We start from the raw sequence: 12,034 nt of genomic DNA, 5'->3' as shown, positions 1-12,034 counted from the left end.
TAACCTATGATTAATCATTAAGGACATAACCAATCTTCTAGGACGATTCAGGAATCTGCCTTGCAAAGTAGACCTCTCTGGGAATCTGATCCAGAGAATAGCCAAAACCATCAAACCATCCCCTGGCCTCCATTACAAGGCATTAGTTAGACCTGTCACTCAAATAATTCAGCTATCCCACCTAGATCCACTCCTCCTTCCCATTATCTCATTTAGTACATTTCTTCTACCATCATCTTGCACAAAGAAAAATTCAAATCCACCAAGCAGAACCAGGATTCTGACTTAGGTTTTCATTATCTCTCCAATCACAGAACATCCCAAATTCTCCTAATCATAGACAGAATTCTGAAATTTGGCCTAATGACAGAGAGGACCCAAAAGTGCAACCAGTAATAAATGCTAAGTTTAAAAAGTATAAAGGTGGCATCCTAACTCATTTCTTTTAAGTAGTAGTTCCCTTTGGAGGGGGAGGGAACACTCTGGAGAAGCAGAAATGGAGAAAAGATTTTCACTCTTCTGCACAGCAGGCCTGCACATGCCCAGTCCCATTTAGAATTGCATATAAGACTACAAAGATGAAAAGTAGTTTGCAGCTTAAAATACAGCTTGGACTATCTTAATATGCCTTATCAACTATGGAAAGTATTTGCCCAATACAGAGTTCAGACTCTCTAAGAAGGTACACAGATTTCTTGTGTGCTTGCAACCAAGGACTTGCGACAGAGGACAGTAGGAATTCAGAGAGGGAGTTTGACAGGAAGCAGAGAGGGAGTTTGACAGGAAGCAGGAAAGAACCCCAAAGTAAAAGTGCCTTGACAAAGGGCATACAAATTTCCATACAGTACACATTATTCTTATCACTATAGGAATCAGCATAGATTTTGGAGGTTGGGGGGGGGGGTAGATTATTTGGCTGAAACCTTCAGGGATCTGCTAAAACCGGATTGCTCCTGTGCTGACACCTCCTCTATTGTTGTAGAGATTGAGGGTCTCAAGGTGGGAGGGACATGAGGCTAAGGAGGAGAGATATGATCCATTACAATGGGACCAGTGATTTGGATGATGGACTGATACCCTCTTGTACTGAGTACCATTTTGAGGTGGCGGTTGGTGATTTGATCATTAGGAATATAAGCAGCACAGTGACCTGCGATGGTCATTTTCACTGCATAATGACTGCCTGCTTGGTGTAAGGTTGTAGGCAACCCATGCCATTTAGATGGAGAGGCTGATAGTGTTAGGGGAGGGGGGAGCCATCAGTGGCAGTCCACAGTGGTGGCTATGAGGTTCTGGAAGACCAGTTTAAGTTACTAAACAGAAGGTTAAAGATTTGATTTGATTCAAAGGTAATGCTCTCAGAATTGCTACCTGTTCCAAGCAAAGAACCAGGTAAACAGGCACAGTTATGGATCTTACTGTACGAGTAAGACATTGGCTCCAAGAGAAAGGATATAGACTTATGAGATGACTTGAGCAACTTACTGGGACAAGCTGAAATTGATGGGCTTCACAAGCTGAAAGTGATGGGCTTCACTTGAACCAAAAAGGTACAGACAAAACCCTTGGGAGAAAGTAGATGAAGATGGGGAGCCTCTGTTTTGGGACAACACATTCCAAAAGCCCACTTTGATGGGGAGAATGGGGTATCAAAGCAAACAAAACAAATCAAATGATGGCGAAAATGCTCAGTGTAGTATTGGTAGGAACATGACAGAGCTTGGAAATGAAAATAGGGTGAAAAGGAATGCCATGGACAAACACCAAGAGCTGTATCTTGAAAAAATACACTGAAAAAATATAGAAGAGGATAATTAAAGGTTTAGAAAGACTGAAGATGAGGGGACTTTTCAGTTAAGAAAAGAAATGATTGAGAAGGGACATGACAGAGGGTTATAAAATTTGGCACAAGATGCAGACAACTGACAAGGAAATTTTTCTCCCTCTCCCAAAATACTAGAACTTGAGGGCATCCAATGAAACTGATGGACAGCAGATTCAGGATGGATGAAAGGAAAAAATTCATTCTGGTGTTTTACAATAAAAATTAATATCAAGACTTGGCCTGGTCAAGGTTCAGCTAGAGACCATGCAATAGTTTGCTGGGGCCGACTTTCAGCCAGGACACCCTGTAGATGGCATTTTCATAACACATAGTGGTTTGTAAGCAAACATTCTTATCTAAAACCATGCCATCCCATGATTGTGAGCTCATATGTTTTCCCAATCATTGGAAAAGTGCTTACCTACCTCTGCTATCGAGCAGCTCATGGTAGGAAGAGATAATTTGAAGAGGGTGTAAAAACAGGAACAGTGTTTTAGAGGGAGAGTGTTTTTAGAGGAAGTTTCTATAGCCTCCATCTCTCTTTCTGCTTATCCTCCACCTTCTCTTCTGAAAGAACTGGGTTAACTGGTATAGGGCCTCCCAAACTGAACTACTCTGAAGAGACCAGGACTGGTCAGCTCTGTCATATTATTCTTAGAATTGGTAATATTATTTCAAAATCAGATGCTGTGCAAAATTAGGACTGTATTCTTTGCTTTTATTAATCTTCCTTTTATACTGCAATATCAGGGCTATAATTATCTTACATTTATTTTGATGCATTTTAACAAAATAAACCTTTTATAATTTGTGTCTTTATTCCCCTGACCCCCAAGGGTTGTTCTCTTTGCTAATTAGTCAAATGCGCCAATTTTAAATGTTTATTCTGGCCACATAATCAAAAGGGTAAATACTGCTACATAAGTTCTTCAACTGCATTGAGATTGTGGATCAGGCAGTACAGGAAACTTGCAGCTCTGATTCTTTAAACCTCTCTCCGCAGATCCCAACATCCATTTCCAGCCGTAGTCTGCTTGCTCCCTGATCTTGTCTTCTCCACTTTGCTGCTCCAAGTGCTACTCAGACAGAAATCACACCCCTTGCCCTCCCATCTGCCCCCCTTCTCTAGGTACAATGCACACTGGTAACATCAAGGATGGGTTCTGATTTTGGACTAACCTGAGGGAAGAACATCTAGCACAGTGGGAAACACTTCTTGGCTTCCAAAATGTCACAACTGCAATCACCATCAACCAAAAGAGCCCCATTTACTTTTATCCCTGGAAGGAAGACTGCACAACTTAGAGACACATCATCTGGTGGTGCCTGTTTCAACGTGGAAACCACCTGCTAACCACAAGCCCCAACAGAAAAAGACACTGACTGCTCTCATAAAGACTGGGGAAGAGTCACATTTGAGAACTGTGTTCAGAAGAATTACAGGTGACATGGCTGCATGACTGGCATGGCTCCCACTAGGAGTCATAACATTGTCTTGCTAATGTTTATTCCCTATATGTTGATATGATTTTATGTGCCATCCAGTTGTTCATATTCCAGTAATTTCCCAAACTTAATATTCTACATTGCTCTTTCAATTTACATGTTTTCCTGCTTTTATTTTTATATGTTCAATAAAGATTACAACTCAAGTCCTGTCTCCTTCAGTGTGTGCTACCAGAAGTCCCACCCTGGGGTACTGATTAGGTATGCATCCATTCAAGCATAGGCCAAACGCTCCTTCCCCAGAATCTGGAAGTATACTTATGAAGTAATTTTCTTGAGTAGTCCCATATTGCTAGGAAATATGTCGAAGGGTATTTAACAGAACGGAAACATTTGAAATCCCTGTTTTTCACCTTTGTTAAGATTTTACATTACAGAAAACCAACTGGCTAATGTTGCAAATAAGCTATTAATTTGGACCCAAAGAATTTTATACTGACAAGCAGGTCGCTACACAACCTCAGATGACATTTTATGCTCTGGTGCCTTTTTCTGAAGAGAAATGAACATTCAACAGTCAGAAGTACTATGCTGCAGGAAGGAGCCATCAGCTACTGCCAAAAGCTTTACAGCTGCATTAGATTAGTAAATGAATGGTTCCTGTATCTTTCATAGTGCGCTACAGATATGATATATGGCAAATGCATAGGAGCTCATAGACACCTGGCAACAGAATTCAGTGCTTGAAATATAAGAGCCAATAGGGCAATATACTTTTAACTGCTCAATCAACCGCTAATTGAAACCCTGGAAAATGTTGTGGCATCTTTGTTTCTTTCTAAAAGGTTTCACAACTGTTGAAACATGAAGCAGTCTGAGAAAATGAGATGAAGGATCAAGTATCTTGCATGTAATTAGCATTCTGCATATGGAAATTTTTTAAAAATCCCTAGAAACAAGTTATGTGCAGGAAAGAACATGATGATACTAATTTTTATGCATCTCATTCATAAATGCATAGACCCTTATTACATGAAGGAATCTGTGCCAGATACTGAGTATTATTCTAAATAATCCCACACAGAACTCTAATTTTAGAGAACAACTTCAGCATGAACATCACAAGCAAGATGATGTCACAAGATCCCAAATCTGCCCTAACTGCACTCCATTGTATGTTCTTCTGCTTCATATAAAGCTGCACACTTAGTGGGGAAAAACTGGATGAAATCTTGCAACAACGCTGGCAATCAGTGGAAAAATTGCTATGAATGTATGCTTTCAAAATGGTTGCCTCTGTAATATTTAAAAGAACGAGTTAACCCTTACAGAAAATGTTCAAACTATTTCAGTAAAAAGAAGTTATGGTGACAGACCACCAGTGGCTGTTTCCAATGCGATATGGTGATGGAAAGTGGCATCAAGTTGCAGCTGACTTACAGCAAGCCCATTTGATTTTCAAGGCAAGAGATGTTTAGGGGTGGTTTCCTATTGCCTATCTCTGCATAGCAATCCTGAAATTCCAAGTACTAATCCAGGCCCACCTATTTAGCTTTGAAGATCTGATGAGGCTGGGCTAGTCTGAGCCGTCCAGGTCAGAGCTGACCAAATATAGCATATAGCAAAAGTTGCAGAATTTATATATGAAAAGTATGGATACAAAGCACAATTTCCCCCTTTCCCCCCATAGCACCAGCATTTCCTAATTTGACTTCTACAGAACTTCTACAGATTTATTCTCTTTTCCACTGAAAAAGTAAAGTACAGTTATATATTCATCTGCTACACGCTGCACCTTTTCTGTCGTAGAATGCTCTACTTGAGTCCTAGTTCCTACCTAGTTCTGCTCCCACCTTTCCATTCGCCTTTTGCCATCCCTTCCTTTAAGAGGCTGGCCATGGGGAGTAACTCAGCTCTGCCACAGCGTGGAGCTGGCTAAGGACAAATTCAGTTGTCTGCAGCCCCCTGTATGCTCCCTCTTATCCTCTTTCTCCCCCCGCTTGCCAAGCCTTGCTGCCAACACTGCCCCCACCTCGTTTGCGAGGTAACCTGAAAATTCCACCCAAGCGGGTTTCTGCTCCCCTCCTGCCAAGCCTCACTACCACCACCACCACATCAAGGAGGCGGCTTGAAGATTCCCCCCTCCCTGCTGGGTTCCTGCTCCCCTACCTGCTGAGCCTCACTGCCACCAATGCCTCGTCAGCGAGGCGGCCTGAAGATTCCTTCCCCCCAGTGGGTTTCTGCTCCCCTGCTTGCTGAGACATGTTTAAATATGAACTGAATGGTTCTGACAAAGGCAGTGCTTACAAATGAATGATAATTTTCATATTAATTCGGGACTATTTTCTAATGCAGAAGCATACTATTTCCTCTTCTGCTGCACCACAACTGACCACACTATAATCTTTCAGTGGAAAAAGTATAGATGTTTATAGGACAGCAATGTAAGTTAGAAGGCTGAAAACAGTTATTTCCAACTGTTTCTGAACACACAATTACATCCTTCGAGATAATAACTAATGAATCTTTTGGCTGCAGCACAATATTTCTGGCACTATTTTCCACAAAATACTTTTTAAGAATATGAATGCTACATAAAGACAAGTATCAAAGCAAAAAAAAAAAAAAGCTTTCAGAAGATAAGAGCAAACCTCATTTCCATTTTTGACCCAAAGCACTTTTGATATTTGAAAGCAGTTTTCTTGGGAATGTAAAGCTATTTGTACTTTTGATTTAAGTCAGAAATCTAAACATTATTTTTAATCCAATCTATAAGCCCTAAATTCCTATTGGTGAGCAGAGCTCTAGTAATCTATTCAAACTTCAGTTCTGTGAAAACATTAGCTAGTATCCCCTTAGCGTCTTAAAGATTCTACAACATGGATGGCAAATGTTCACGATCTCTAATCTATGTCTCTTTTCATCATAGGCATAACAGAATCAGGACACTTCCACTTAGCAACAAGGGTATCTGACTATAACATCTTCTAATATTTACTTACCATGGAATGAAATTTAGGACACATTATACTAGTTTTCCCACATATTTATTTACCATTTGGTGGTGCACATCATTTTTTCTACCTGTTTTATTCTTACCACTCTGAGAGGTAGGTTAGGTGTGTCTAAGGTCACCCATGTGCTTTATGACAGAGTGAGGATATGAACCTTGGTCTCCCCAAATTGACACAGGAGTCATTACTTATAAACTACAAACTCTAGATAAAAGGAGGAATTCTGATCTCATAATTTCTATTTACATTTATTGGAATCCAGAGAAGTGCAACTGTCATTTAATGACATAGTCTCTAGTATTTGTGGTTGCAAAGATAAGCTTAAAACAAAGAAGTACAAGTGCTGAAATCTTTGAGACAACAAAATGTTGGGATCATAATGTTGTTAGCCTGCAGAGGAGAATAACTCATTATAAAGTGCTGTTTGTACCCTCTGGAAATGCAGTGCTGCTTCTCTACAACCTCTGTATTCACAAACTGGTCTAGAGAGACTAGCTTATAACCCCCACTTCAGATCCTGCTTAGTGTGGTGCAAACATAATTCTAAACTGAAGGCCCAAGGGAATTTGCATGTGAGCTGACAGTATTATTCCCGATCTCCTAACCATAGCATAGAGACCACTAGTGTTATATCTGGGATCAGAGGAAAGAACAGCATATTCACAGAACTTTCTCCACAACATGCACAGCACAGAAATATTATTTAATAATCTCCCCTCAAAAGGAAAAATATACATTACCATGCCATGGTCAAATGTAAAAACACCAACATCACGCCCGTGATGAATATGATTCCGTCTAATAATAGGGTTTCCATGGTTTTTAACCCAAATCCCAGCTAATGCATTATTAGAGATCTCATTGTCCTCATATATTCCCTAAAAGATCGATAAAGATGGTTGCTTTAAAAAGGGTCAGAATACTTTATTTTTGAAGGCAAAAGGGAGACAAATGAGACAGAAAATTACCTGTGCATGATCTGTGATGTAGAGCCCAACATTTTCACAATCACTGATGTTACAATGCTTGATAGTAGGACAAGCACCCTGGCCACTAACACAGACTGCAGAACCGACTGAAAAGGAGCATTCAGGTATGAATATTCAGACTAGGATAAATCTGCTTTTACAAGAAAATATGGATAACATATTCCACCAATTAAATATGCTAAAATAGCTGTTGCAAAATACCTTAACTGAGCCTTTTAGATTATGTTATTAATGGGTTACTTTATTTATTCACAATTTCCCATATAGAAAGAAACAGGGTTGCACTATCCTGTAACTGTTGTTCATTGAGTATCACCTGTGCAGTTACAGCTTGTTACTGAACACGAGCAAGCCTGCTGCAGAAAGGATTTTTTGAAGCTCAAAAGCGACTAGAAGTGCTCTGTCTCCCTCCCCATGATGGGGCTGCATGATACAGAGCGGCCAAACATCCTACCCTCAGTTTCTCTCTGCCACCACTGGAGTGAGGGAAGTTTCCCACGTTATGTTAAGAGCTCAAAGGAAGAGCAGGAGAGAGGGTTGTGTGACTATGCAGGTGACCATTTGATGAACAATAGTTACAGGTAAGTGAAACCTTGTTTCCATTGTCATGGTACCTGTGCAGCCCCCCTTGGGAGATTAAGAAAACAGGTATCAGCTTTCAGTTGAACACAGATTGCAGGACCACTCTTCCCACTGCTGTGTCTCTCGTGGCATCTACATTCCTCAGGTGGTATCTTGCAAAGCTGCAGGGAGAGGACCACATTGCACCCTTGCAGATGGAATCAACAAAGAGATCATGATGAAAAGAAAATGGTGTGGACTGCAACTGAGTAGAATAGGCATGAAATTTCAGAAGACAGTCAACTCTGATAGTTTGTAACAGTTTGATGTGATACTGGTTATATGATACTGAATACCCATTGGTCTTGGGAAATATCCTGCAAGGTGTGTTGATGAGGACTCAGTTCCTCTATTGGTGGTTGAACTTGGTGCCGACTGTATCAAAAAACCCTCTATTTGGCATGATGGACTTTGACTGACTGGGACCTGATTGTGCTCCTCTGAGTAGGGAATATTCTCCTCTGCTGGATGTGGGTTCTGGCAGGTATATGGATAGGCCTTCTAGAATATGATGAGTGAGGAACTAAGTGACCTCTTCCCATGGATGCAAAATGGTATGGTCAGGAGAATGGCCTAGGTTTTGGAGCAGACTAGGTAGATGGAATCACCTCCAGTATCTTAGCCGTAAGCTTGTCTTTGTGATCTTGTAAAAATTGTCATCAATACTGGCCCTGAAAAGGTGTGTACCATTGAAGGGTTGGTCTGATTCTTTTGTAGGTTACTCGTTGGAAGGGTATTGGAAGAAGAAATTACATCCTTGGTTCTGTATTGATTTTCAATATGCCTAGCAGAGCTAAGAGCCAGTAGTGACTTCCATGTCTAGAATGTGACAGGGCTTGTATTTCCAGGGTGCATTCCTCTAAATCCTGGATCCAATGCCCTCTGAGGGGTGCATGAGACATCAATTTTGAGGGATATCATTATCAGAATGAGTTGTTCATTGTATATCTGAAGGACTTTGCTGGTGGGGGAGGTGATATATGGCCAATGCTAGCACAATCCTTGGAATTCATAATCTGGGTCTCTGTCTTCATAGACAGGATAGTCTATCATGAACTAAGTCTCCTAGTGTATAGAGTTCTTCCTGAGAATCGTGTGGAACACTCTAGTCATTTGCATGGTGAGGGTCTACTTCCACTTGACAGAAACAAGAGGAGCATATGGACCCCAGCCTCGGTCACAATAGTCACACTGGAGGTCTTGGCACGACAAATGGAATGATGTCAAATACAAATCTACTAGAAACAATCGAGGAAGTGAATCTAAACAAATAAAAGGACTGATGAGATAATAGATTTTCTGTCCTGAATTTCATCTTCTGAGATGGAATGGGGTTAGGGCAATGAACAACATGAAGGGAACTTTTAACAGTGGTTCTAAGGAGTTGCAGTCTGGAAATGCAGGGATCAAACCTGTAGGTTTCCCTATAGTTTTGGTCAGGTTCACAATGGCCAGTTTCAGTCTTGGAACTGAGAATGCTGATTCTTCTACTTATAGTAGAAGATGGCAAAGTGCTCTTTTTTTTTTCTTAAGCAGCACTGGAAAGAGTGTTTCCCAAAGTGCTGCTTTTAGGTGGGAAGTTCTGTCATGCCTTGACTTCGGAGTGAATTGGTGGCAAAAGGCCCAGCATGAAATGTTGTACTTTTCCCTGAGGCATAAGAGGGATTGCTAGAGGTCGTCCAAGTGGGGAATGCCTGACCCACAAGTCCTGCATTTCTTAAAGAATGCTTTTTGTGCCATTTTGTAGATCACAAGCAATGTAGATTTCTTGGGAGTAACTGCTGCGGAGGACGAAACAGAGCTCCTTCAAAATTACAATCTCAGTGGTGACAATGCAAGAACTGAGGGAAGGGTGCTCCATATCATGCTGGAAAAGGTGAAAAACAGCATGAGTGAAAGTGATGGAGTTTCTCAAGGCATTCTTTCAAAAAATCTTCTCCACAGTGGGCCTGTGCATGAACACTACCCATGTGAGACTGGACAGGTACCATGACAAACAGCGGCAAGCAAAGGTAAAACTGCACAGCAAATAGATACAGGGCAGTCTACAACATACATCTAACTATAACTTAATTAGAAACCACCAAGGAGCTGATAGCATAAAGTGCCATTTGAACAGGCTAAAAGGTTAGCTTGCATTCACACATAAATAAAGAATTCAATTTTTATCACTGTGATACCACTAAACAAACATTTGAAGCTAAACCTATAATTCACAAGTTTCTAACAGAATACATTTTAAGAATAGAATGGTTTCTGCTGAGCTCTGCGCATCTCAGAATAATCTCAACCTATTGCAGTCTACTACTTTATGACAGATTTAACAGAACTTACTAACCTGTACAAGTACTTCGAATAATACAATGGTCTATTATTGGGCTACAGTTGACTGTTATCTCTAAGCAATGGTGTGCATTGTGATGTTGTGCAGATTTGTCATCAGGGTTAAACTGGAAAAAAAATGAAGTATTAACCTCTTTTCACAAGCCCTTAATTTCTGTCAGTTTTTGCTGAAATTAGTAAATGCTTGACCTCACAGTCCTTACCCTGATTGTCATATAGCCAACATAAGCATCCTCAGAGCCCTCCATGAAGACAAAAGTTGAATCTCTTGTGTTTTCTATAATGACTTTATCTGCTACTTTTCCAGGAGCTGTAAACAAAACATAATTTAAAAGGGTAATAATTATTTATTTTATTTATAGTCCACCTATAAATAAAATTTACAGATTCAAGTGAGATTAATGCAATAGCAAGATACACCTAATAAGCAATGCAATAAGACTAACAGCCCCATCAAAAAAGGGAGCCGAATCTACTGTTGGGAGCAGCATGCGGTCATGCTGGTGGATTTGCCCACCCTGGGGTGCTTGCCCTGGTGGAGGAGTGAATCTGTTGGTGGACAGGCAGCCGCTGCAGCCTTCCACAGCATCCCCATTGCCCTAGTTGCACCGGTGGCCAGGGTTTAGGACTTATGCTACCTTTCCAGTGACGTAAGTCCCTTATGTCCAATGGGGGTTTTCTGGAGGCAGGGAGACTTTTTTTTTTTTGCATTTTAAGCCTCCCCATGCTGCTAGGAAGCCTCCTTAGGAGTGGTGGGCTGGCACGGTCGTGACTCTACAGCCGGCCTGTTGGATAGTGCTGCGCGATTACAAAATTTAGAAATGATGCAACATGTATTAGACATCATATGTGAAACAATGCAGAAAATGGTATTACAGGAGTGGAAAACAATGAAGGAAGACCAGGTTAATACATATCATATACAATGGCATAGTCTATTATCCTGCTCCCTTTATAAAATGCCCTGAATAATTTTTTGTTTTATGTAGTTTGTAGAATGACAAAAAAATATGGGAGGCTTCCTGGAAATCTCAGTTGAAGCATTCAACAAGGTGGGAGCCTCAACAGAGAATGCATGCATATGGACAATGATCACTCTTACCCATTTGTGGGTTTGCTCAAATGAGCAAAGCTGCCACAGCAGAGAATAGAATACAAATAATCCTATCTTTCCTTTTTAAAAAACCCATTAGCAGGTAATTCAATAATAAGCTTCATACTCCTTGGTGCCTCAAAAGGACAAATTCAAGCATGATGACAATTTAATATTTGTACTGTTACTTCCTAGTTTTTAATAAGAAATCTTTTCATTGTTAAAGCAAATACAAAATAAAACAGATAATGACGTATCACTTGCAGATTTGGACTTCTACTGGTTCTAAATACAACAGACTATCTCCATTCAGACCCCTCTACTGGGCCATTTTGAAGCTTGCCAAGATGAAGAGGTTAATATAGTATGAGGAATCTTTTTGACTGTAAGCATCTTTGCAAATATAAACACCTTTAAATCTACAGTTATTGAAATAATTCAAAACAAGATGTTATTTAATAGCTACTATTATTCAAATCAGCTGCCAAGGAAAATCCACTCTGCATAGTAGGAACCATTTTTGACTGAATACTGCTCAAGTACCAATGTCTGCATGCCTTTCCTGAGAAGGCAGCTGATGAAGCACAACCCCAAAAAACAGTGTCATACTGAAAAATATTCTTGTTTTGATCTCAATAGTGTAGATTTGCTAGCCAGGTAGAAAAGAGGTAACACTATCATAAAATGAGAGGAACAGAAACAG

General features: G+C 40.4%; 1 protein-coding gene across 2 annotated transcripts in view; it reads right to left on the bottom strand.

Moving 5' to 3' along the window:
* Window positions 1-12,034, bottom strand: part of FBXO11 (F-box protein 11) — a 51,708-nt gene that overhangs the window by 13,883 nt on the left and 25,791 nt on the right. For both annotated transcript variants that reach the window (XM_048519333.1, XM_048519341.1), the window contains exons 7-10: window positions 10,442-10,548; window positions 10,234-10,345; window positions 7,254-7,360; window positions 7,026-7,163 (exon numbers count right to left, since the gene is read on the bottom strand). In XM_048519333.1, coding sequence (XP_048375290.1) covers window positions 7,026-7,163; window positions 7,254-7,360; window positions 10,234-10,345; window positions 10,442-10,548 — 464 coding nt within the window. The remainder of the gene's footprint in view (window positions 1-7,025; window positions 7,164-7,253; window positions 7,361-10,233; window positions 10,346-10,441; window positions 10,549-12,034) is intronic.

The sequence above is a fragment of the Sphaerodactylus townsendi genome, linkage group LG01 (genome assembly GCF_021028975.2).
Source record: "Sphaerodactylus townsendi isolate TG3544 linkage group LG01, MPM_Stown_v2.3, whole genome shotgun sequence".
Taxonomy (NCBI): Eukaryota; Metazoa; Chordata; class Lepidosauria; order Squamata; family Sphaerodactylidae; genus Sphaerodactylus; species Sphaerodactylus townsendi.
This window is presented reverse-complemented; position numbering and strand designations above follow the sequence as displayed.